The sequence below is a fragment of the Sciurus carolinensis genome, chromosome X (genome assembly GCF_902686445.1).
Source record: "Sciurus carolinensis chromosome X, mSciCar1.2, whole genome shotgun sequence".
Taxonomy (NCBI): Eukaryota; Metazoa; Chordata; class Mammalia; order Rodentia; family Sciuridae; genus Sciurus; species Sciurus carolinensis.
In genome coordinates, this window is record NC_062232.1 from 49621466 (window position 1) to 49649180 (window position 27715).

Consider the following 27715-nt stretch of genomic DNA (forward strand, 5'->3'; position numbering starts at 1 on the left):
GGATGTGTGTCACTGGTTAAGCGCCCCTGGGTTCAATCCCTGATACCAAAAACCAAGCCAAGACAAAACAACAACAACAACAACACAAATAAACAAAAGAGAGTTTTCTCCATTTCAATCCCCTGTACTTTCTCTTTACTTCTCTTCCTTCCTCCCCCTAATTTCCTTTCTTTATTTTATTGTTCTTCCTTCTATTTTTCTTTTTTTATTTTGAGAGACTCTCACTAAGTTGCTTAGGGCCTCACTAAGTTGCTGATGCTGGTTTTGAACTTCCTATCCTCCTGTCTCAACTTCCTGAGTTATTGTTATTTATTTTTTAATTGGTGCATTCTAATCATATATAAACTTGGAATGCATGTGCAATTGCACAGAGCATAATTTGGTCAATTTCATTCTTCCCCATTCCCTCCTATCTTCCTCCACCTTGGTCCCTAGCTTCTACTCAACTTATCTCCCTTTTGTTTTCATGAGATCCCCCCTTTTTATTACTTTTTCTCTCTAGCTTGCTTTTTTCTATCTTGAAGGAATTTACAGATATATATTTGTCTCTGAGCAATATATAGACTGCATCCCATCAGTTTTGATGTGTTGTCTGTTTTCCTTTATTTCTATGTATTCTAAATTTTGTGATTTTTTTTCCTTTACTCATAGAATTTGTTGTTTAAATTCCAAATATTTGTGAATTTTCCAGATTTGTAACTATACAACTACACTCTACTTTGTTGAGAAAAAAATACATGATATAGTTTTCTGTATAGACCTATTTTGTGGCCTATTATATGATCCATCCTGGGCGTTGTTTCATGTACATTCTGCTATTGCTGATTTAGGGTTCTAGATATATCTATTAAGTCTAATTGTTTTATAATGCTGTTCAAGTTCTCCATTTCCATATACCTCTACTCTTTAGATATTGTTTTTATTATAGTGAGTTATTTATGGAAGTATTCAATTATTATTGTATGCTATTTCTCTCTTAAATACCATCCATTTGTTGCTTCATATATTTTGATGTTCTGTTTGTTGGTTCATAAATCCTTGTAATTGTTATATCTCCTGAATTAGTTGACCCTTTTATCTGTATATGCTGTCATTCTGTATTTCTTATAACAGTTTTTGACTTAAAATCTATTTTTTATTATATTACTGTAGCTACCCTAGCTCTGTTTTAGTTACACTTTGCAAGACACATCTTTTTTCATTCTTTCATTTTTCAAACAAATTGTGTCTTTGTATTTAAAGTGAGTCTCCGTGAGATAGCATTTGGTTGCATCAATTTTTTTCTTAAATTAATTCTGTCAATTTTTGTTTTTGTTTGGGGAATTTAATCCACTTACATTTGATGTCAATTACTGGTAGAGAAATATTTACTTCTGCCATTTTACTATTTGTTTTCTGTATATCTTATACCATTTGTCCCTTATTTCCTCTAATACTACTTCCTTTTGTGTTTAGTTGATTTTTTTCTTTTTGTCTTTATTTTTAGGTGTTGTCTTTGTGACTACCATTGTGATTACATTTAATATCCTAACTTTATGACAGTTTACATCAGATTAATACCAATATAACAGCATACTCAAACCCTGCTCATGTACAGCTCTTCCTTTTAAGTTGTTTTTAAGGATTAGACTTTTATGCCCTGTATGTATAAAAGGTGGAGCTATAATTATTTTTATGCAATTGATGTTTACGTACTATAGGAAATACAAAGTAAAGCTAGAAACCAAAAGTACAGTTAATACTTTAAAAATTTTTCCTATGTACTTAACTTTATTATTATTATTATTTTGGTACGGGGGTTTGAACCCAGGGGTGCTTAACTGCTGAGCCATATCCCCAACCCTTTTTATTTTTTATTTAGAGAGAGGGTCTCACTAAGTTGCTTAGGGCCTTGTTAAATTGCTGAGGGTATCCTTCAACTTGTGATCCTTATGCCTTAACCTCTCACATCGTTGGGATTACAGGCATGCACCATAATGCCCAGGTGTACTTACCTTTAATAGAAGTCTTTCTTTATATGACTTCAAATTACTGTCTAGTGTTCTTTCAACCTGAAAATCTCCCTCTAGCATTTTAGGGACAGATCTAATGTTAAAAAACTTCCTCAGCTTTTAAATATGTCACCTATTAATTTTCCTTCTTTCTGATCTTCATGGTCTTGGATCAAAAATCAATGGTTAATCTTGGACTGGAGTGTAGCTCAGTAGTAGATTGCTTGTCTAACATGTGCATGACACTGGATTAGATCCCTAGTACATTAAAACAGACACAAAACAACTATTAATTTTATTGAGGATCTCCTTCATGTAACAGATCTCCTGTAGCTTTCAAGATTCTCTCTTTTTATTTTTCTGCAGTTTGAGTATAATTACCTTTGATTTAGATGTCTTTGAGTTTATCCTACTTGGACTTAGTTGAGATCCTGATATGTATAGACATACATGTTTTATCAAATTTGGGAAAATTTCACTATTATATTTTCAGATATGTTTTCTTCCCCTTTTATTTTTTTCTTTGACTCCTATAATCATATATTAATATGGTTGATATTGTCCCACAGATCCCTTGTGCTCTATTCACTTCTTTTTATTATTTTTTCCTTCCTACTCCTCATACAGAATGCTTTCTTTCCATTTTATTATCAAGTTCACTTATTCTGTTTTTTTGCCTATTCAAATCTGCCATTGAAACCCTCCAGTGAAATTTTAATTTCATTTGTATTTTTTCCTTTTCTCTCTCTCTCTTTCTTTCTTTTCTTCCTTTTATTCTCTTTTCTTTCTTCCTTTCTGTTTTTTTTTTTTTTGCACCAGGGATTGAACCCAGGGGCACTTAATCACTGTTGCATCCCAGCCCTTTTTATTTATTTTTTTAAATTTTGAGACAGAGTCTCACTAAATTGCTGAGTCTGGCTTTGAACTTGTGATCCTCCTACCTCAACCTCCAGAGCTGCTGGGATCACAGGCATGTGCCATGGCCCCTGACTCATTTATAATTTTCAGCTGCAGAAATTCATTTTTATTTCTACATATCTTTATTGATATTTTAATTTCTCACATACACAGCATTTAAAAAGTTGTAAAAAGAATTTTTAGCCAAGTGTAGTGGGACACACCTGTAATCCCAGTGACTCAGGAGGCTGATGCAGGAGGATTGCAAGTTTGAGGCCTGCCTCAGCAACTTAGCAAGGCCCTATCTTAAAATAAAAATTAAAAAAGGTTTGGGGGGATGTAACTCAGTGGTTAAGCATTTCTGGGCTCAATTCCTGGGATCAAAAAAGTTTTTTCCATTAGTTATTGTCCATATTTTGCTTTACTTCTGTGTGTGTGTATTTTTTTTTTTTTTTTTTTTTTTGGTACCGGGAATTTAACCCAGGGTGCTTAACTTCTGAGCCACATCCTCAGCCCTTTTATATTTTATTTTGTGATGAGGCCTTGCTAAGTTGCTGAGGCTGGTTTATGAACTCATGATCCTCCTACCTCAGCCTCCTGATCCACTGGGATTACAAGTGTGCACCACCACACCTGGCTCTTTGTGTTTATTTAACCAGTTATTATGAAGCATTTATTTCAGTGGACATGTGGGACCAGAAATCAGATTAAATGGATGAAAGAGTGAAAAGGAGATGTGGACATAAAAATTGGGAGTTATCAACAGCCTTTTTGGAAGGTTTATCTGTGAAGGCTAGGAATAAAAGGGGATTTTGTAGTTGGAGAGGAATGTAGGAAGATTTTTAAGTTGGATATCCTAGTGCTGAATTATTCAATACCATAGCCATTAGTCACATGGGACTATTCAAATCTAAATTAATTAAAATTAAACTAAATTAAAGAATCAGGTCCTTAATTGTACTAACCACACATGGCTATTATATTTTATAGCACTGCAAGCCTCTCTGATTGGCACCAATCTTCTATTTATTTTCTCTAGTTACAAAGGATAAGACATCTCTGCTCTCATCAAATATTAATTCCTCTCATTCATGCTCCGGATGCCATACCCTCTCCATTTTTTAATTACTTTAATCTTTTTGCTATTGTGTAAGTATGTGTGCCTGTCTCTACCTCCCCTAATAGTCAGTTTCTCTCTCTTGGCTGGATAATTGCCATTAGCATACAAACATGCTCTGGTGCAGTGAGAGAGGTTTGCACATTTTTTTTTCAAAATTTTACTTATTTATTTTTTTAGTTTGTGGGTGGACACAATACCATTTTATTTATTTATTTCTTATGTGGTGCTGAGGATTGAACTCAGGGCCTCATGCGTGTTAGGCAAGCACTCTACCACTGAGCCACAACCCCAGCCCAAGGTTTGCACATTTTATAGTAGAATGATGAAAGTTCTTTTCTGGTGGTTTCAGTTTTCTGATTCATATCTGAAGTAAGGCCATCAGTACTGTGGCTGTGGCTATGTTGGGGTAGGAGGTATAAAGCAAAAGAAAAATATATAAAATTATTAATTCAGAGTGTGGGAAAGCAAGCTTTTATTTATTTATTATTTATTGACACAATAATTGTTCATATTCATAGGGTACAGTGTGCTACTTTGATACATATAGATATTATGTGATGGTCGAATCAGGGTAATCCGTATATCCATCACTTTAGATATTCATGATTTGTGATGAGAGCATTCAAAATCTACTCTTCTAGCTATTTTGAACTATTCATTACATTATTATGCAAAGTTACAATTAGATAGGAGGAATAAATTCTGGTGTTCTATTACACAGTAGAGTGACCATAATTAAAACAAGCTTTTAGGGCTTGGGGTGTAGCTCAGCAGCAAAGCACTTGCCTAGCATGCTCAAGGGTGACCATAATTAAAACAAGTTTTTTTTTGAGAAACAGAATAAGACTGCCAAACAGTGTAGAGGACCCATTTGAGGTTTCATATAATGAATTCCAAGCCAAACCAATCTTGTTTATTTTTTGTGTCTTTGCTTTTTATGTTTTAATTTTTAAAATGGCAAAGATTTTTTAAAAGTACACCACTCAGTGTTACTGGAGATACAGTGTAATGTGCATTACTGTGAGGATTTAAATTGGTATAACCTTTCAGAAGGGAAATTTGGCAAAGTATATCAAGATTGCTATACATTTTTACCCCCTTTGACTCATTAATTCCACATTTAGAAATTTATTCTAAGGAAATAGCCATAGATGTTTTTAAATTTTTATGTGCAAAGCTGTATCCTACAGCATTATCCATAATAGAAAAAAGTGGATTCACACCGAATGCTCAACTAGATGAAAATAATTATGGCATATCTATGATGGCAGTTTCATATAGCCCTTAAAATCACATTTTTGAGATAGTTTAATAATATTTGAAAGTGCTAAATGTAAAGTTAAATAAAAGGCTCTGTATTAAAACATGATTCAAATTTTATAAATAATATATTCATGTATCCATATATATATATATCCCTACATATATTTATTTATATATAGTAAAATGCAGTTAAATCTAAGAGAGTACTGATTTCTGAATAATGGAATTAAGTGATTTTAATGTTCTTTTTTATACATTTCATAGATTGTGAAATATTCAGCATTGAACATGTTTTTTGTATATATTTTAAAAAATTTATTCGTAATCATAGAATTAATACATGAATGCATTCTCATTATAAAACATTCAGATAGCACAGATAAGCAGAATTCCCCATGGCTGTACTGTCAACCTTAGCTCTCTCCTAGAAATAACCCATATTATTAGTTTCATTTCCTTGTAGGTCTTTTTCTCTGCACTTATACACATTTTTATTTATATGTATTACTTAACAACAATAGTTATTGGTTACTATTATTTTAGACAAAAGATAGAGAAAGATAAATTAATGAATGGGACCACAGGGGCATGTCCAATTGATGAGTGATATCTAGATGGTCAAATAGATTTTTAAGAAAGGAGTGGTCTAAGATGTCAGCTACTGCAAAGGATAAAGATAATATATGAATGCCATCCTTATACTCACCCCCATCCCTCACTCTTGGGCAGCCAGTCAGTGTTCCTCTAGGGGGCCAGCTTGTCAGGTTGGCTTTGGAAATTATTTGGAGATAATAAAACCAGGAGGGCCCATTGTAGACTGGAAGGCAGTCCAGTGTGGTAAGTGCGAGCAGGAACTGTGTTGTAATTAACTTTCTCTAATCCTTCAAAGTACTAACAAAACAGTGATTTGATCTACAAGCAAATGATAGCTGTAGCAGTTACTGTAATATAGTCAGACCCACAATATCTTATTGGCTCACAAGTTTTACACATATTTTCTTTTTTTTTTTTTTTTGGTGCTGGGGATTAAACCGAGGGCCTTATGCATGGGAGGCAAGCACTCTACCAACTGAGCTATATCCCCAGCCTCACATACTTTCTTGAGATGGATGCTTGACATTACTGTAGGTAGAACACAAACTTCATATGGTTAGTTTCTTAACATTTGCACATTAAAAAAATAACCCAGGGCAAAAAAGAAAAGAAAAAGATCAAGTCCGTTTTGGGAACTTCAGTCAAGGTGAGAGATATCAGACCTTGCCAGTTTCATTCATTCATCTTTCAAAGCTGTATACTAAGGGCAGGTGCCTAACTGCAAAGGGAGACAAATTTCATAGACAGAAGTAAAGCAGAGAAATCGTCCTGCTTTAGGATAAGAGGGTATCAGGAATTAAGTAATGAGGTTTCTGAGATGCTTCTGGGGATACCATCAGGGTTCCAAACATTTGTGTTTTTGAGGGTGTTTGTAAGCATATTCGTTTGACTTAAGCTTTGAGGCATGAGGTCAGGACAGACACATGGATGGGCCTGTAAATTATTTATTGACTCTTATAGTATGGAAGTTGTTGGAGATTGTGTTTGCTACTGCTTCTATAAGGAAAAATCACAAACTGGCTGATATAAACAAAAAAAAAATTATTGTCTGAGGGTTTTGGAAGCTAGAAAATCAAAATCAAGGTATTAGTGGCTTTGTTCCCTTTGTGGACTGTGAGGGAAGGCTCTTTTACAGGCCTCTCTGGCTTGTAGAAGATTTATCTTATGTCCCTTCACATCATTTCCTTCTGTTTGTCTCTGTATGCAAAGTTCCTCTTTTTGTAAAGACATCAGTTATATTGGATTAGAGCTTACCCTAATGACCTCATTTAAAATCAGTTACTCCTTTAAAGACAATTTCTAAATGAGGTCAAATTCTGTACTACTAGGGGTTAAGACTTCAGCATAAAAAATATTTGGAGGGGACTCAATTCAACCCACAACAGTTATGATGACAAGAGCAATTCTGATGGAGTGATAGAAAAAGAAGCCATACTGTAGAGGATTAAGGAGTGAATAGGAAGTGAGGAAATGGGGATAATAAATGTTGACAAAATTTTAAAGAAAGGCTTATCTGTGAAGGAAGATAGGGTGGGGAAGAGCAGCAGCTTGGGGTAACAGAAAAAAGTCAGACTTGACTTTGATTTAAGTGGGAAGAGGGATAAGCAGAGAAGAGGTTGAAGATCCAGGTGGGAGAGGAAATCTGAGTGTGGAAAGAAATGTAAGTGAGATTAAGAACTCTTATGGAAGTAGTAGCCTTGAGTTGGAGAAGGGTATTTTTCTCATGGAACCTGGAGAACTTGATGGATATGAATATAGATAGGTTGGGGATGGGAAATGGGAGTATGAGGCAAGATCCTTCATAGAGTGGTGGTTAAGAGCAGTCATTCAAGAACCATACTGCATAATTTCGAATTTCAGCTTTGATGTCTGACCTATGGAAATTGATTTAATAGCTATGAGCTCCAGTTACTTCATCAAAACAATTGAACAGTGTTACATGCATACCTGTAGTCCCACCATTTTCGGGGACTGAGGCAGGAGGATTGCAAGTTCAAAGCCGGTCTTAGCAATTTAGCAAGGTCTGAAGCAACTTAACAAGCAAGACCCTGTCTCAAAATAAAACATAAAAAAGACTGGGGATCCGACTCAGTGGGTAAGTGCCCATGGGTTCAGTACCAAAAAAAAAAGATTAAAAAAATAATATTTATCTCAGGGAATTTATGAAGACCGGATGATGTGTTTAAACTTGGTCAGTTGATTTTTTTTAAAGTCCATTATTCAGCTGGGCATGTGGCACACACCTGTAATCCCAGAGACTCAGGAGGCTGAGACAGGAGGTTCATAGTTTCAAGGCCAGCCTCAGCAATTTCACTAGGCCCTAAGCAACTTAGTGAGACCTTATTTCAAAATAAATTAATAAATAAAAAGGGCTGGGGATGTGGCTCACTGGTTAAGCACCCCTGGGTTAAATCCCCAGTAACAAATTAACTAAGTAAATATTCATTAGCATAATTCTTTACTGAAGCCAAAATCCTATCTATCAATGGAGCACTGCATGTGTCCAGTAGCATTTTTGAGTGTTTTATGTTAGTTACCCTGCCCTTCCATGTGCCAGAATGGTGATTTTGAATCGCATTTTCTTAATGGCTAATGATGATAGATACATTTCACATGCTTATCTTGTTTTTTTTTTTTTTTTTTTGGTACCAGGGCTTGAACCCAGGGACACTTAACCACTGAGTCACATTCCCAGGCCTTTTTTATACTATTATTTAGAGTCAGGGTCTTGCTAAATTGCTGAGGCTGACTTTGAACTCCCAGTCCTCCTGCCTCAGACTCCAAAGCTGCTGGGATTACAGGCATGTACTATAATGCCTGACTTATTTGTCATTCTTATATTAAAAAATTTATATATATATGTATATTTGTGGTACTGGTTGCAGAAACCCAGAGTCTTGTGTGTGCTAGGTAAGCACTCTATCACTGAGCTATGTTCCTAGGCCTTATATCATCTTTAATGAAGTGTCTGTTCAAAATTTTTACTTGTTTTTAATTGAGTGGTTTGTTTTCATTCTGTTAAATCTTGAGTTACTTATTATTTTATTGTCTAAAACCAAATAACCCAATTAAGAGTGCAGAAAGGATTTGAATAGACATTTTCCCAAAAAAAGATAATAAAAATGGCCAGTAAGCACAAGAAACAGTGCTCAACATCATTAGCTGTCAGAAAAAAGAAAATCAAAATTACAATAAGATAACACTTCTCATTTATCAGGATGGCTAAAATAAAATTATGAAAAAAAAACAATAATTATTTTTATGAGGATGTTGAGAAATTGGCACCATAATAGTGCTGTTTGTTGGAATGTAAAATGATGCAGCTGCTTTGGAAAGCAGTTTGGCAATTCCTCAAATGGTTAAGCATATTGTTACTATTTGAGTCAGTAATTTTGCCACAAGGTTTACATCCAAGAGAAATGAAAACACAGGTTCACACAAAAAAATTGTACACAAATGGTGATAGTAGTATTTTTTTTATGTGGGGCTGAGGATAGAACCCTACATGCTAGGGAAGTACCCTACCAATGAGTTACAGGAGCATTCAATTTTATTTTATATTTTGAGACAAGGTCTCACTGAATTGCTGAGTCTGGCCTTAAACATATAATCCTCCTACCTCAGCCTCTTGAGGAGCTGGGATTACAGGTGTGCAGTATCCTGCCCAGCTCAGTATTTTAATTACACACATTTATGGGTTACAGTATGATAATTCAACATGTGTATACCATCTATAATGATCAAATTAGAGTAGTTAGCAATTGGTGAATTATATGGCATGCAAACTCAATAAAGCTGTTAAAAATTAACAGGAGCAATTTGAAGTTGGGTTGGTGAAAGCAAGACTATAGGCAGAGAGACTTGTTAGGTTTTCTAATAGTTGAATTGAGAAAACAGCAGTCTAAACTAGGGCAGGAGTCATAAGAAGTGGAAAAAAGAGAGCTGGCTATACTGTATTGTAGAGGTAGACTAAATAAGACTTGCTATTTGGTTGGATGTTGAATGAATGAAGGTTAAAGAGTCAAGGAAGACTAAAGTTTTTGTTAAGAGAGTTATAATATTTTTAAATATTGGAGGTGCAATTTGTGAAAAAAGGTGTAAGTTCATATGAGTTCATAACTTTTTTTGGTGCTGGGGATTATGCTAAGCAAATGCTTTATTACTGAGCTACACTACCAGCCCAATAAGTTCAGGTGTTTTTTTTTTTTTTTTTTTTTTGTACTAGGGATTTAAATAAGGAATTTGCTCTGTGCTACATCCTCGGTCCTTTTTATCTTTATTTTATTTTTTCAATTTTGAAACAGGGTCTCTCTTAATTGCCCAGGTTGACCTTGAACTTGTGGTTCTCCTGCCTCAGACTCCTGAATATTTGAGATTACAGGTGTGCAACACTGTGCATGATTCATGTTCAGTTTTTGACATGATATCAGTACAATCTTCAAATGATTACCAGTATCTTAAAGAAAATTTGAGGTTGGAGTTCAGTAATAAGGGAGGTCTGGCTAGTGGTAGTATTTAACTTTTATGAAGACATAGATCGTAGTTTATGCCAGGATATGTGAAAGCATCCATAGAGAGTATGGGGAAAAAAGGAGAAGAGGAATTGAGTTGGAGTTTTATGGAAAGAGTTGCATTTAGGAGGTAGCAGCAGGAAAAATAGACCAAAACAAACAAAAAAGCAAGGACACTGCGAACAGAGATAAAGTAGGGCTGTTTCACCAGAGGATTAGACTTGGGCCTTTAAGGAAGTGAAGAGTAGAAGAGAAGAATTGAGGGTTTCCCAGGAGGGAGAAAAATAAAGTCATGAAAACAAAATGGATACTGATATGGAAATGATGGAGACATATTTTAAAGGTCCTGTGACTCATCCATCACAGCCTTTCTGGGAGACCTGAAAATTGAGAGAAATTTCTGATCTAGTCCTTTATTTATCCTTCCTAGGTGAGGTGCTCACTTACCAGTGGAACATCCCAGAGAGATCTGGTCCTGGACCCAACGATTCTGCTTGTGTTTCCTGGATCTACTATTCTGCAGTAGATCCCATAAAGGTAAAGACAAGATTGGCTGCCTGGAGGTGGGTCTTAGAAATGGGGTACTGCCTTTGAAAAAGAAGTCATTGGACTGGGGATGCAGCTCAGTGGACAGCAAGACATGAATTCAACCCCCAGTTACTTCAAAAACAACAACAAAAGAAGCTATTAAATAGGTGTCATAAGAAGCCCAGCCCTAAGATTCTAGAGCCTAGGATTTGGGGGAAATTCCTCAAATGTTGGGTTTACTGTAAAAATCATGTGAAGGGAAAAGACAACTCCAGGTGTCTGTCTTGAGGAGTTGCTTCCTTGCCTCTTCTTTTGGATCCTGTAAGGCAATATGCTCTCATTCACAAAATCTGGGAATTGTCAGGAGATAAGGATTCTAATCCAAAATTTGGCTCTAACTTGCTTTGGAGTGACTTTAGAAAAGTCATTTTGTCTCTATCTTCTGGGAAATGGGTTTATCTGTCTATCCACTCACTCATAGCAAGCTATCAGCAATCATTTATTATCTACTACATGTTGGACATTTTACTTGGTGCTTTGGATGATACAAATGTAAGATATAATACCCCACCTTCAAAGAACATGGCCTAGTTGAGCAAGAGGGAAGTGAAGAAGGCATTACAATGGATGTACATGTACTCTGGGCCTTGGAAGTGTGATAAAATCATGTCATCAGATAAGGGAATATGTTGGAGGGGAGGGCATTGCAGGCAGAGGAAAACAGCATAATGACCTTGGGTTGTGAAAGTTGCGTGGTGGATTTGAAGATCAATAAATATTCTAGCCTAAAGAAAGCATAGGTTAGAAAATAACATAGGGTGCTTATGAATATAAGATGAAATTTTGAGTACAGTGGGCTCATATGTAACCCACCTCCCTGCAGAGTATGACCACACAGGAATAATCTCTTCCCTTTCCCTCTTCTTCCCTTATTAGGACATGTATAGTGGCTTGGTGGGGCCTTTGGCCATCTGCCGTAAGGGTACCCTGGAACCCCATGGAAGACGAAATGACATGGACCGTGAATTTGCCTTGTTATTTTTGATCTTTGATGAGAATCAGTCTTGGTATTTGGAGGAGAATGTGGCAACTTACGGGCCCCAAGAGCGAGGCCATATTAACCTACAGGACGAGACTTTCTTGGAGAGCAATAAAATGCATGGTTTGTAGAAAAGAACCTATTTCTTTTCCAAAGAAGTTCCCATTAGTTGCATGAGGGTATCTGATAGGCCCATCACTAACTAAGAGAGCATAATTGCAGAAGAAATGGGAAGGATGGAAGGCGGAATGGGGATGAATTAGAAGAAATATTTCCTATTATTGTACATTTATATGCACAAAGAAGATATGTGGTCCAGATTAGTTCAGGTGCCCAGAAAGCAGCAAGCAAATGCTGTGAAGTTGCCATGGTGACACAAGCAAATTTTAACATATTAAAGAAGGCAAGATGGGCATTTGTGATCCTCTGTGTACCTTGTGAACTAACTGCCTGGGGCTCTTGGTTGCAGAATCCTGAATTTAGTCTCCCGATATCATGTAATTTCCTTAACTTTGTGAATTTGGGATCTGATTTCTCAATATAGACAGATGAAGGACAGCTTGTCTTTTGGTGTGTTTATTTTTTAATTTTTAATTTTGGTATGAGGAATTAAACCCAGCAGGCCTCCACCTCTGAGTTATATCCTCACACCCTTTTATTTACTTATTTATTTAAATTTTGAGACAGGGTCTTGATAAGTTGCTGAAACTGGCCTCAGATTTGTGATCTTCCTGCCTCAGCCTCCCAAATCACTGGGATTACAGGAGTACACCACCATGCCTAGCTAGCCAGTTTTTAAAACAAAGTTTCAATTTACAGATGAAATAACTGGACTCCGGGTGTAACTCATTGCTTGCTTAGCACATGCCAGGCCCTGGGTTTGATGCCCGGCACCACAAACAAACATACAGATGGAATAATTGGAGAGAATTAATTGAGGAGAGCCTCAGGGAGTAGTGTACTGGGTTTATAATAGATATAGGAAGAACTTTTTGATTCTTGAATGGATTTTGGGGGAAAATTGTGCATCAAAGCCTTCTCTTGATGTAGAGATTGGGGTAGCTTTTCAAAAGCAAGAGAAAGTCTCAAATAAGAGGGAAAGCTTAAGTGCAGTGGAATGTATGAAGTATCTCTCAGCACTCCTTCTAGCCCAAGATTTCTTTGATCTGAGAATGAGGTGCAGCTTTGATAATGACTCTAATGGAACTCAAAAGTACTATCTCATTGTCCCACAGATTTTAGCTATTTCCCCTTGATGGAGAGATGAGTGATTCACATTAGAACAGATGATTCACAAACTTCACAAAGTGAACTTTTTAGTTTCTGTCAAATCAGAGAAATAAATGGTCCAGGGCAAAAAGTGAATCAGGGCATGGTTAGGTCCTGCTAATAGCAGGAGTTTGGCTAATGCCCACTTTCTTCTGTTTGTTTATATGTCAGTTCATCTCAACTCTTGAGATCAATCCACCTAGCAGGTATTTTTCAGCATTTTCTGAGTTCTGGCATTAGAGATATGAAGATAAATGATGTTGGAGTCTAAGGGCACAAATAAATAATATTCTTCCCTTGCCTTCTGGAGCTCTGAACTGAGAAAGAGAGATACTAAAGAGCAGATGTGAGCTTTATTACTAAGAAGGCTAATTGGAAAACTGAATTTAGTTCTACACCTAGGTGTGCTTGCTGATACTCCTCTTGCAATCTACAGATTTTCTATCTTGTCATTGACATAGATGGTCAAAAATAGCTATCCCTCTTGACAGAGGCAGAATCTTACCAACAATGAGATAGTGAATCAATTTGCACCCCTGTCTGTTATCAGATTAATCAGAGAAAGAAAAGATGTAGAAGGGGCTGACTTGAGCATGCTTAGCCCCTTCTGCCAAATTCAGTTTGGTGAGGGTATACAAAGAAACAGACTATAAATACTCCTTCCATAATTTTCCCTCTTGAGGAGTAAAATAGAAATTACCTTCCCTCTGTGAGAACACAAGAAGTGGGAGGAAATTGTTCTGGGCAAAGTCCTGCCAGTGTGAATTATATAGCAATGAGTAGTTTGGTGAGCTTGCAGCATAGGACATGCCCAGGGAAGAAAGAGATGATAAGGCCCATGTATTAATAGTATTATTAATTACATGAAAATGACAAATTAAAAAAAATTATTATAGGCTGAGGTGTCTGCTGGTTGTCCTAAAAAAAAAAATGAAAGGAAGCTATAGTACTGTAGTATATGCAATTATTTCCTGCTGACTAGTAACCTGTCTAGTTGGGGATGTAAGTGTCTATAACTTAAGTGATAGGTCAACCTATCTTTTAAGGCAGCTTTTGGTGAGTTCCAATGAGTCTAAAGATAGTAGTGGAGGGCTGGGGAGATAGCTCAGTTGGTAGAGTGCTTGCCTCTCAAGCACAAGGCCCTGAGTTCGATCCCCAGCACCGCAAAAAAAAAAAAAAAAAAAAAAAAAAGATAGTAGTGGAGGAGTCTGGAGATGGAAGGAGGTGGAAGGAATGAGGAGTATGCAAAGAAGTTAGGAGATTATGGAAGTTTTCTTGGGGGAAAACATGGAGGCAGAGCTTATGGGAGGGAAGATCAGAAATATAAAGTCACAAAGAATATACATGGACCATATGGGTGACAGAGAAGAAATGACCCTAATTGGAATAAATGCATTGGGTAGTGGTAGTAAGTCTGGCTAAGTACTTTGGAGTTGAATTTTGAAGAACCTTTTTGGTTGAACTGGGGAGCCATGGGCTTGCTGTTTTTTTTTTTTTTGGGAAAGGGTGAACTATTAAAATATTTTACACAGGAGAGTAACATGGACAAATTAATTATTTAGAGAGATCACTGTGATAACACCAATGTGAAAAATAAATTAGGGGGAGGTACATGGAATAGTGATGAGACAAGTAACATGCCTATTGTTATGATCACAGATGATAGGGACCAGACCTAGGGCAGGGGCAAAGGGGAATCAAGAAGAGAAATGTAAGAACCATTTTCTTATTTTACAGCCATCAATGGGAAACTATATGCCAACCTCAGGGGTCTTAGCATGTACCAAGGAGAACGAGTGGCTTGGTACATGCTGGCCATGGGCCAAGATATTGACTTACACACAGTCCACTTCCATGCAGAGAGCTTCCTTTATCAGGTGAGCTGGAAAGAGGCCTGAGTCTCTCAGGGGTGATTAAAGGAGTTTCTTGACAGCCAGTGAAGAAGAAGGGAATAACAAGGAATAAGGTAATAATCAGTTAAAAGATCAGAGGTCTAATATGTGGAGAATATTGAGCTAGGAATTATCATTCACCTGTAAGTCTGAGGAGCCGATACTTCCATCTAGACCTTAACTTTCCTTCTGGAATGGAAGAGAATGGCTCACTTATGGGGTAAAAAGATTGAAGGAAGCCATGTCATTGAGTGTCAGTCAAGGACTTGAGACTCAATAAGCAATGATTCTAGGAGCAAGTAATTTCAGAGTAGCATCTCAGAATCTATGAAAGTCAGTAATCCATTATAAGGAGAATTTCAATTTAGTAATTATATGGAACAATGTGTAGATTTTGAAGATTTAGCCAAGGAAGAGCAGAGAGTTTGAGGTATTGATCCAGACTTAGAAATCTAGAAGTACTGATATAGGTGATAAGGAAAAGAAATTAAATTGAATTCATTTTTTTTTTGGCAGAACTGGGGATTAAACCCAGGGCCTTGTACTTGCAAGGCAAGCACTCTACCAACTGAGCTATCTCTCCAGCCCTAGTTGAATTCATTTCTATGGAAAACATATGGCTCTTTCTAGGTGTCAAGGCTTAAGCCAAATTTTCCAGATTTCAGCCTACTAAAAAACATGAGAATGCTAGTTTTGAACCCTCTAAAGGAATATGGAATGTCTTTTACTTTGGGACACTTTAAAAAAGAGTAGGAGGGGTCCTTTTTTGATTTAGTTTGTGTGGTGGGTTCTAGGAAAAATGAATAAAGTGGACTTTTAAAGCAACTTTCTGGTCTGAGAAATTTGGTGTCCCATGTCCCTGATGTGGATACCATAGACTTTTAATTCCTATAAGCTCTGAGTTTTTTGTTTTACCCTTCATTTTCTCTCCTTCACCCCCCCATCTCTCTTGCAGAATGGACAGAGCTACAGGGCAGATGTGGTGGATCTGTTCCCAGGGACCTTTGAGGTTGTGGAGATGGTAGCCAGCAACCCTGGGACATGGCTGATGCATTGCCATGTGACTGACCATGTTCATGCTGGCATGGAGACCCTCTTTACTGTCTTATCCCCAAAAGGTAAAGCTCTTTACTGTCTTGTCCCCAAAAGATAAAGCCTAACTCCTTAAGATGGATCATCTTCTAACACTTTAGCCTTTAGGAATCAGTTCATACCCCTACAAAACTCTTGTACCTCTCCTTTTGATCCCAGAAGAACCACATCTTGACAGAACATTCTCCCCCTCTAGGCTATTCCTAAACCAATATACTCATCCTCCATTGACACTCTGAAACCTCATAATTACTTTGACACCTATCAAACTCACATGGGTGTGCCCAGCTTGACTCTTGTTGAGCTCTATGCTTAGTGCAAGTTTGCATCCTTTGAAATTAATTTGTATATAAACTTATTAATTAGGGTGCACTAGAAGCACTGACAGTTACAAGGGCTATTACTAATGGTTACTTTTTTTGCAGTGCTGGGATTGAACCCAAGGCTTTGCACATGCTAAGCATGCGCTTTACCACTGAGTCACACCCCCAGCCCTGTGAATCGGTTTTTAATGAAAAGGAAAAGAATTATAATGTCACTCTTTAATTTATTTGTTTTGTGAGGGTTGTGAAAGGCAGTTCTTTCTATCCTGTCTTTCAAAAGGTAGAAATAGATGACCTTCAATTACTGCTTATTCCAGACAGAGTTGCTACTAAGGGTGGAAAAACCTTTTTTTCCCCAGGCTGGGGGTGCAGCTTAGTGGTAGAGAACTTGTCTGGCATGTGTGCCTGGGTTTGAACCCCAGCACTGCAAAACAACAACAACAACAACAAAACCCTCCCAAAACAAAAAAATAAATGAAGCACTTTTTTCTCATTTTTTTAATATAGAGCGGGACTAGCTGGGAAATTTCTTTTCCAATCACCTTTGTTCTTCATTAAAGATGTAGAAGGAAGGGATAGGCTGTGTTGGCTTTTGTGTTGTTAGATCATTTGAACATTCAGGGTCTCACTTCTGTTTTTTTTTTTGTGGCGGGTACTGTGGGTTGAACTCTGGGTGCTTTACCACTGAGCCATATCCTACTCCTTTTTATTTTTTATTTTGAGTCAGGGTCTTGCTAAGTTGCTGAGGCTGGGATTAAATTTGTGATAATCTTGCCTCAGCCTCCAGAGTTGCTGAGCATATAGGCATGTGCCACTCTAATTGGCAGTGTCTCACTTCTTGACCATTTGACCTGAGTCCAGTCACCAGTATTATCCCCATTCCAAGAAGTCCTATAGAGCCTTCTGGGGACAAAAGAACCAAAGCTCTTTTTTTTTTCCCTCCTGTTTTTTTTTAAATGTCATACTTCCTTGAAAAATGGTAATATCAAAGTGAATATTCTAAGGTTGTCAGCCACTGACACTTTATCACAAGGAATAGAGAGTGGGAAAATGCCTTTGGCAAATCAAACAGACTTAGTGAACCAGAGTAGAGAATTTAACTCTGCTCTTTACCCCAGGGAGAGAGACAAATTATAGTACATTGGGATTTATGGAATCATTAAAATATTTTGTTTTCTGGCAACCCATAATGCTAGAATTTGGCTTCCACTAATTAACTCTAATACTATATTCTAGGACCTAACTGTTGTGTTCTTTTAGTCCATAGAACAGCAGTACAGTGGTTAGTTGATTTGTCATCAAGGTTCTATGGTTCCAGGACAGCAGGTTGTGTGTTTGTGTATATAATATATTTATTGTATATAAATATTTACATGTTATATATATATTTATATATATATATATTTATTTATTTTAATACTGGGATGGAACCCCCAGAGGTACCTTACCACTGAGCTACATCACCAGTCCTTTTTAATTTTTTCTTTGAGACAGGGTCTTGCTTAGTAGCTAAGGGCCTTTCTAAGTTGTTGAGGCTGGCCTGAAACTTGTGATCCTCCTACCTCAGCCAGCTGAGACATGGGGATTACAGAGTGGTGTCTGGAAGTCTTCATGTATAATAATGTGTCGTCCAAATATGACCCATCCAAAACGTAAGAGAACATCTCAGTATATTTTACTGGGGTACTTTTATGAAGATAGTTCATACCCCCTTGTGACAATCAGCCAGCCTATATACCTCACTATGATCTAATTAAATATTACTCTAATCCCATATGTGTTAACAGGAAAATCAGAAGGAAGAGTTGAAGATACATAGGGAGGAAAGGACTAATTGTTGAAACAAAGTTCCTGATGAGGCAGCAGGGGATAAGGGACAGAGATAAGATGAAAGATTAGTACAAGGCTGGAGGATGATCATCTTTCTATTGTAAGAAGAGAGAAGGCAGGAAAGATAATGATCAATGAATAGGTTTGGGAGAGGGTCTTTTTTATTTTTATTTTTTAGTTGTCAATGAATCTTTTATTTTCTTTCTTTATTTATATGTGGTGCTGAGGATCGAACCCCAGTGCCTCGCACATGCCAGGCAAGTGCTCTACCACTGAGCCACATCTCCAGCCCTGGGGGAGGGTCTTGACAGACTCATAGGGAATTTCTACTTTAGGATATCTGTTTCTGCTATAATGGAGTACATAGAATCATTTGCTGAGAGTGAAGGAAGATGATCAAGTAAAGGACTTGACGAAAGTGCACAAAGGTTTGGAATAGTCACTCTGGAGGATTGCAAATTATTGCCAGGCAGCATAGGAGGTAGCTGGACATAAATAATAATACTCTTTGTAATTGTGAAATTTTCTCTGGCAGCATTCATCATATCAGATAAAATATAGGGAAGAAATAGTTACTGTGGTTTCACTAGATTTTTATAACACTCTTGGTAAGTTAGCACTTATAATGATAGACAATGGAGTCTAACCTGGTCAGGGATGGAAGAAAAGAGAGCATGATGTTGGTAGGCTGGGAAAAAAATGGAAGGGTTCAAGAACTAGAGGTCTTAATGAGGGGAGAATAACAGGGTTTTTGAGTAAAGAGTATAGAGCACTGAAAAAATAGGGAATTATTGTTAGATTTTGCATTTCTGAGGTGGAACGATTCTGGAGAACAAGATCAAAGTGACCATGTGAGTGGTTGATGAAATTGGAGTAGATATGAAAGTCATTAGAATTACGAGGTCCAGCCAGGCATGGTGGTGCACGCCTGTAATCCCAGCTCCTCAGGAGACTGAGGCAGGAGGATAATGAGTTCAAATCCAGCCCCAGCAAAAATGAAGTACTAAGCAACTCAGTGAGATCCTGTCTCTAAATAAAATACAGGGCTGGGGAGATAGCTCAGTTGGTAGAGTGCTTGCCTCATAAGCACAAGGCCCTGGGTTCAATCCCCAGCACCGCAAAAAAAAAAAAAAAAAAAAAAAAAAATACAAAATAGAGCTGGGAATGTGGCTCAGTGGTTAAGTGCCCCTGAGTTCAATCCCTGGGTCCAAAGAAGAAAAAGGGGGTCCAGAAAATATGAGGGTTGAGTGTTGGATGGGAATTGAGAAAGACTGAGTTAGGTACCAAAGACTTCCATGAATAAAGAGATCTCTGGTAACAGTTACAAAAGTTCTTGTGTTATTTCCTAGTCAAATAATATGAGCCTCAGAAGAGATAAATTTTTTACTGAAAGGGGAGGAATAATGATTGCAAATCAGTATTGTGAGGATGTAAATGAAGTACATACCTCAGAGAAGAGCTCAGTCTCACTAGAGCAAAAAAAGAAACAAATTTTCTGAGAAAAGGTTGAAATGTGTATTGAAGTACATTTGGCAAAGAACAGGTGCTTCCTGAAGGGAGGGTGGGAAATGGTGGAAAAGAAAACAATAATGGGAACATAGGAACTGCCAAGAAATGTGAATAATGCCAGAGGAGTCATTTAGATTTTAGACTTTAGATTTTAGAGTTTAGATTTTAGACTTAGTCTCCTAAGTCTGTGTACTTGCTCATATTTTGTCACCACTCAAAATCAAATTGACTATGAAGTAGTTAATTTTGCCTTTGTTTTGCTTAAAATATACCACATAGAAATTCAGCCAACCAATGTCAAACTCCCATAGGGAAGGTGTACATTGATAGAATGAATAACAGGACTAACCTTTTGTCTTTTTCCCTCAGAACGCTTAAGTACCATCACTGCTATCACCAAAGAGATTGGAAAAGGTAGGTAGAAGGATTCATAGACTGGGTAGATACATCTGGGAAGTGGGGAGAGGGAGACAGTGTACGTGTGATGGGTACCTCTAACGATGGAACACATATGACTGAAAGTTGGGTATTGTGATACTAGTGTCATGAGATCTTTGTAAGGTTTCAGAAGCCTGGGAACTAAGGTTTGTCCTCCCTCAACATGTTGATTCTTTCTGGCTCCCATTCCCAACTTATGGAGTCAGGGTAAATAACCTCATTCCCAGTTGGAGGCTGCTGTCATAGCCTCCTACCTAATGTGTGAAGGAGAAGAAACTTCTAAGTCCTGCTGGGTTAGGCATGAAAGACTTGTAGCACAGACATGGATTCCCACAGGCACAATGCAAGACTAGAACAAACACCAGACGGTCTTCAATAGCTATTTTTATTCTTACCTCTTTACCCTTCATCTGTGAAATACCAAGCAGTTGAACTTTTGGAACCAGTCATTTCTGTTCTTTGAGAAAATAGAGATTGTTGTCTTATACAGTGTAGATCCAAATAACACTCTCATTCTCTATCCCATTTGTCCCTGAACTAGGAAATATTCAGAGAAGTTATGTGAGTTAAAAGGGACATTACAGAACATCAGTTTACTCAGGAGATTTTCAGCTTTGCTTGGAGAATTCCTAACGATCTGCCTAAATATCTCATGAACTATTAACCAAGGAACTAGGGTATGTCCTGGAGGGGTTGGAGAGAGGTAAGGTAAGGTTGAGTGGGTGGAGCTTAGACCACATCTTCAAACTGAGCAGCTCAAATATTTTATATATCTAAGTTTATATCTACATATACACATGCTTGTGTACATGCATGTTTTTATTTATTTATTTTTCCTGCGATACTCAGAATTGAAACCAGGGGCAATCTACAATTGAGCTATATCCCCAGCCCTTTTTCTTAAAATTAGATAGGATCTCACTAAGTTGCCTAGAATGGCTTTTTGCAGTACTGGGAACCCAGTGGTACTCTATCAATGGGCCACATCCCCAAGACTTTAAAAAAATTTATTTGAGATAAGATCTCTCTAAGTTCCAAGACTGACCTCTAACTTGTGATCCTCCTGCCTCAGCCTCCTGAGTCAGTGGGAGTACAGATGTGTACCATGGATAGTCTGACTTTGAGCTTGCAAATCTTCCTGCATCAGCTTCCCAAAGTCATTGGGATTACAACCCACCACACCCAACTACATACATATTTTAAGTTTATATTTGTGTATACATACATACATATTTTGTGTATATACATACATTCCTCATAAGTTCTCACTTGCTAAAATTGTTCCACAATAGGGAAAAATCCTCAAAAATGTTGATCTAATAAAACTCAATGCATGAGAAGCTGAGAAATGGAAGGTGATTTGTCCCAGGTCACAAAAGGAGTAAGTGGTAGAATATAAACTCACACAAGGATGTTCTTCAGCATCTGTTTGAATGGCTTATATTTCATCTTCTCTCAGTTCTGTTAGAACATTCATTCATCCAATTATACCTTCATCAAACTGGTGTCAAGTACTAGGAATACAAAAACAAATAACACACAGTTTTTACTTTCCAGTGTCTATTGAATGAAACACATAAACAATAATTGCAGTGCTGGATGCTAAGCACAAACAGGGCAAGTGATGATAACAGCTAACATTTATTGTATACTTGCTATCTACCAGTTGCCAAGCTAAATGTGTTTTAAGTATTAACTCACTTAAACCTGACAACAATCTCTGTTAGATGTGGTCATTATCCCATTTTATAAAAGAAGAAACAGATCCATATGGGGAGTTGGGTATTATGTTTCTTTGTCCAAGGTCACACAGTAAGTATATCATGGGAGTATAGAGTACAGGTACTGTGGGAATATAGGACAGGAAAGTGTTACTTATTTAGCTGAATTGAAAATTTGCAGAGACACTTAAGTAACATTTAAGCTGGGTCTAGAAAAATGAGGGAAGGAGGAAAGTGTGTTTAGGCAAAGGGAGTAGCATGAGCAAGAAAAGAAACCAGAAAGATCACGTGTTTTTGGGAGTGAAGATTGAGTTGCCGTGGCTAAAAGAAGCACATAAGACTAGAAAAGTAGGTGAGAGCCTGATTGTAAGGGTTAAAATGTCTGGCTTAAGATTTTGAGCTTTACTTTGTGGGTCAACTGGGGACCATCACAACTTTGTATGCTAGGAACTAATACAATCAAGTATTTTGTTGTAAAGATCTAGGTGACATTAGACTTACTACTATCCACATTGATTAAAGATTGGATAGCACAGTGGTAGGCTGTTTTCACGTTCTAATGGTCAAAATGAACATTGGTAATCGGGATTATTGAGTTAGTCTTCTTTTTGGAGTTTTCCTTGTTGCTCCTTATTTTACAATCTGGAACCATTCATATCAAGTCTAATATTTTTTTCTCTATCATAGGCTTTTAGATATTTGAGGAACCATTAATTAAGGACTTCTCAGTCTCAGTCTTAGCTCTTTCTGTGGGTGGACTGGGGTTCAGTGATTCTCAAGGACCCTTCCAGCTGTGACATCTTGTATCTGTGATTCTTTGTAACCTTGGAATATGTCTTTATCAGGTAGTACTTTGAAGGATAGGGACAGGTCTGCTGACCTATTTGAATGGACTTGTTTCTCCAGGAGATGACTGCAAAAGGTGATCCTTTGGAGTATTCCCTATCCCTGGGTACCCATTTTCTCTTCCTCCATTTCAGCAGTGATCCTAAAAGATATTGGAGAAGGCAATGTGAGGATGCTGGGCATGCAGATCCCCATAAAGGATGTCGAGATACTGGCTTCTGTTTTGATTGTCATGGGCATCATCCTCCTGCTTGTTGCTCTGGCTCTTGGTGGTGTGGTCTGGTACCAGCATCGACAAAGAAAGCTACGCCGCAACAGGAGATCCATCCTGGATGATAGCTTCAAGCTTCTGTCTCTCAAACAGTAATAATTGAAGCCTGGGGATATCCTCAGCAAGCACATCTGGTTTGTACTCCCAGACCCCCAGGAGGCCATGGACTAACAGTTAACTCTACTGTCAAATGGGCATGGGTGGTGGAGAAGCAGAGGAGGAAATCAAAATTACATGTATATTTCTTCATTTATTTATTTACATGGAAATTATATGCACTCACATTTTTTTTTAGTTTCTTTTCTATACTTTGGCACCCAGCACTAGGTAAGTCCCCTAGAATCCTACACCATGAATTTCAGCAACTATATTATATCACCCTTCAAATTTTAGGAAGCCTGGAAATTCCTAAAAAGTAATACTCTTCAAAAAGTAAATACCAAAAGAAACTCATCAATTAGGTTTCTGTTGCTTTCTGGGATGTAGGCAAGTTTACTTTTAACTGAGGTTAAGTGAGCTATGAAGAAAACCCACAATTAAACTAAAAACTAAGAAACATAGGCATGATGGGGAATTAGAGGTAGGGTGGTAGGGATTGGGGATCCAAATTGTATTTTGATTCTCCTTGGCAATGGACTATTTTGGAGAAATGAGTGGATGGTTGGTTGCTACCATGAGTACCAAGAACTGCCGGAGCCAGAAGCACTTAGAAAGCCAGTCCTTCAAGTTCCTACACAGTGGTACTGAAAGAAATGTTGAGGGGCTTCTTTGTGTTTTGGGCCAAACATTCTGTCCATTAAAATACTTGTTAGAACACTGACAGATTGAATTTGATTATTTTGATCGTCCCTGTGGCTTCTGGGAGGTGACTGGGAGGTATAGAATGGGTCTGTTCATCTTTTGTGGATCCTGTAGGTTTGTATTTTGGAGGCTGCTATAGAAGAAGTCTCAAGTCAGAGTGTTGGGCAACGTTATAGAAATGGAGAAGTCCCATAGGTGACAATATTTAAAATGCCAATTAAAAATGTTAAATGTGAGTGGTAGATACAAGGCTGAAACCAGACTCTGACTTGGACACTAGGCAAGGAGAAGTGGGCACATAACTGCAGGGCTTTTGTGGATATGGCAACATGAGAAGTCAATTTGCATCTTTGGGGGTCTCTATTTACTTGAATTTTTATTTGTTCTTTTTAGTTATACATGACAGTGGAGTCTATTTTGACACGTTATACAGACATGGAATATATCTTATTCTAATTAGGATTCCAGTGTTGTGGATGTACACCATGTTGAGATTCATGGTGGTTTATTCATATATATACACAGAAAAATTTGTCAGATTCATTCTCCTGTCATTCCAATTCTTGTCCCCTTCACTTCCCTTTATCGCCTTGGTCTAATCCACTGAACTTCTATTTTTCCCCTCCCTGCTTTGTTGTGTGTGTGGTAGCATCCACATATCAGAGAGAACATTCAACCTTTGGTTTATTAGGTTTTGGCTTATTTCACTTAGCAGGATTGTCTCTAACTCCATCTAATTACTGGCAAATGTCATAAAATCATTCTTCTTTATGGCTGTGTAATAGTCTATTGTGTATACAAACCATAGTTTCTTTATTTATCTGTTGATGGGCACGTATGTTGGCTCCATGGCTTAGGTATTGTGAATTGTGCTATACCAACATTGATTTGGCTGGGTGCCATGATGCATGCCTGTAATTCCAGCGACTTGAGAGGCTGAGGTAGGAGGATCTTGAGTTCAAAGCCAGCCTCAGCAATTTAGTGAGATCCTAAGCAACTCAGTGAGACCCTGTCTCTAAATAAAATATAGAAAAAAAGAGCCTCAGTGGTTAAGCACCTCTGGGTTCGATCCCTGGTACAAAACAAAACAAAACAAACAAAAAAAATTGATGTGGCTGTGTTGTTGTAGTATGTTGATTTTAAATCCTTTGGCTATACATGGAGAAGTGGGATAACTCAGTCTAATGGTTACAATCCTAGTTTTTTGAGGAGTCTCCATACTGCTTTTCAGAGTGTTTGCACCCATTTGCAGTCCCACCAACAATGTATAAGTATATGTACCCCTTTGCCCACATCCTTGCCAACCTTTAGTGTTACTTAAATTCTTGATAATTGCCATTCTGACTGCAGTCAGATGAAATCTCCTTGTAGATTATAATTTGCATTTCTCTAATTGTTAGAGATGTTGAACATTTTTTCATATGTTTGTTGATTATATTTCTCCTTCTGTGATGTGTCTGTTCAGTTCCATAGCCCATTTATTGATTGGGTTATTTATTTATTTATTTATTTATTTATTTATTTTGGTGGTAAGTTTTTTGAGTTCTTTGCATATCCTGGATTCAATGCCCTTTCTGAGGAGCAAGTGGTAAAGATTTTCTTCCATTATGTAGTCTCTCTTTCCACTCTTTTGATTGTTTCCTTTGCTGTGAAGTGGGGGGGTCTCTTTATAGGACCAAGTCATTTATATGGCAACATTCCCTATTTACCTGCAAGTTTTAGCATCTGTGAAACCTTGGTCAGAGAGCACGGACAAGAAATACTGGGGAAGGGGTAAGATGACCCATCCCCACTGTTGTTTCCATATCACATGGCAAATGCAGAACAGAACAGGCATCAAGGAAAGTAATGCTTCACACATTACAAAGCATTCTAATTCAGATTGAAATTGTCATACCTCAGCTCTATTTGGGTGCTTTCACATTTTATATTTGAGTAAACAAAGGCTCATGGAAATACATGGTTTTACCCAAGACCACTTAGTTAGAAGTTGAGTTAGGATTCAAGTATTCATCTATTTAAATCCAAACACCTGTTGCATCCTTCTTTCTCACAGAAACGTCACCCTTCTTACCCATATTGATTTCAACTTTCCTATCTGCCCATGGCAAATTGTGTGCCTAGTTTGCAACCCATTGCAGATAAGCTGTAGAAACCTATAGGATTGGTGTTTAGTTGCCATCTGATGTTGAAGGTTGGAGGGGGATACACAGGTCAGAACCTATCATTCATCTTATTTGACCATAGTTGATGGCTTTCTGGAGATCATTACAGGAAATCCCAGAAACATAGTTGGAGTGGAGGGAAATTTGGATTTCTAATTACTCAAATGTTAGTAGAATGTTTAAGACTTTGTAGAATCAATGTGCTTAGTAATAGCACAACCGTTCTAGCCTGTTGTTAATTGTGGGGGTTAATGAAAATCTGGTGTACTCTGAGGACTCCAGTCACGTCATGATTATCATTTACATGCAACTAGGAGATCCTTCACTTGGTTCCAGTTATGACTCTGGGAGAATGGGAGTGATAGATGGGATGGGATGCATTTTTTTTCTGAGTGTGTAATTCTGATTCTGATCAAGGTATGGAAATTCAGAACCTATGTATTTTATAAAGAGATGCATTTTGTGTGTGTGGGGCTTTGCTCCAATTGTGGATGTAAGGGAATACTTTTTACAGTTATGTGACATTTCCATTCAATTACTCAAGTTGGAAATTTCCAGGATAAACACATCAGTGAGTCTTGTTTATTTTATCCCCCAAATATCTCTAATCTATTTGTTTCCATCTCCATTGCTACAACCCCAGTTTACATTGCAACCTGGAATACTACAGTAGTCTCCTGCTTATTTTCCTCATGTTCTCTCTTGCCCCTTACATCTGTTTTTTTTTTAACATAGAAAAGTGATGTTTTGAACAATAGAGGAACATCAATTTGAATGACAGTGAGTGTTCATTTGAAACCCTTAAAAACCAGAAGGAAGTGGTATGATATAGTTCAAGTAATGAAGGCAAAGTACTAAGAATCATAAATTCTATATCCAATGAAAGTATCCACCAGGAATGAAGAGAAATAGACCTTCTTAGACTAAGAAATTCTCAGAGAATTTTGTTAGCAGACCTAACCCTAAAGAATGACTTATAAAAAGTAAGATATTCAAAAAGAAAATACAAAATAAAGGAAAGAATATTGGAATAACTGAAAGAATGAGGTAAAAGAGGAAAAGCAAAAATAAAGGGTAAATTAGGAAATTTCCATATGAAATTTCCAAACAGTACAACAGGATCAAATTGATATAAGAACACCAGATCCTATATTTTCAAACAATCATGGAGCTTTAATATAGACAATATTCTGGGTCATAAAACAAACATCAACAAATTTAAAAGGATTGAAATCTTATAGTATATGTTCTCTAGCTATCACAGTACCAAAGTAAAAATCAGTAACAAAGAAAGAAATTTAAAAACATTTTATTTTTTGAAGTCACTTTTTAATTTCATGCATTTAAAATATTTTATTAAAAAAATGGATACCAGTGATTGAAGCTAGGGAAGCTTAACTACTGAGTGACATCCCCAGCCCTTTTTTATTTTTTATTTTGAGACAGGGTCTCAGTAAGTTGTTGAGGCTGGCCTTGAACTTGGAATCTTCCTGTGTCAGCCTCTTGAGCTGCTGGTATTATAGGCCTATGTTACTGTGCATGACTTTAAAAACATTTTTAAAATAATTCCTTGTATAAAAGGAACTCTTAAAGAAAATTTAAAAAAAATACATGG

At 37.3% G+C, this 27715-nt stretch overlaps 1 protein-coding gene and 1 non-coding gene across 7 annotated transcripts in view; one reads left to right on the forward strand and one right to left on the reverse strand.

The window, feature by feature from the left end:
* Heph (hephaestin) overlaps window positions 1-23948 on the forward strand; it is a 76982-nt gene extending 53034 nt beyond the window's left edge. For 5 of the 6 annotated variants that reach the window (XM_047535803.1, XM_047535800.1, XM_047535802.1 and 2 more), the window contains exons 17-22: window positions 10807-10913; window positions 11841-12066; window positions 14950-15089; window positions 16060-16222; window positions 20228-20272; window positions 22998-23948. In XM_047535803.1, coding sequence (XP_047391759.1) covers window positions 10807-10913; window positions 11841-12066; window positions 14950-15089; window positions 16060-16222; window positions 20228-20272; window positions 22998-23230 — 914 coding nt within the window. In that variant the 3' untranslated portion in view covers window positions 23231-23948. The remainder of the gene's footprint in view (window positions 1-10806; window positions 10914-11840; window positions 12067-14949; window positions 15090-16059; window positions 16223-20227; window positions 20273-22997) is intronic. The other variant, XM_047535804.1, reaches the window with a different exon arrangement.
* Window positions 4227-4299, reverse strand: Trnav-aac (transfer RNA valine (anticodon AAC)). Its single transcript has one exon. It is a non-coding gene; the product is annotated as a tRNA-Val (tRNA).
* Window positions 23949-27715: the final 3767 nt, after the last annotated feature.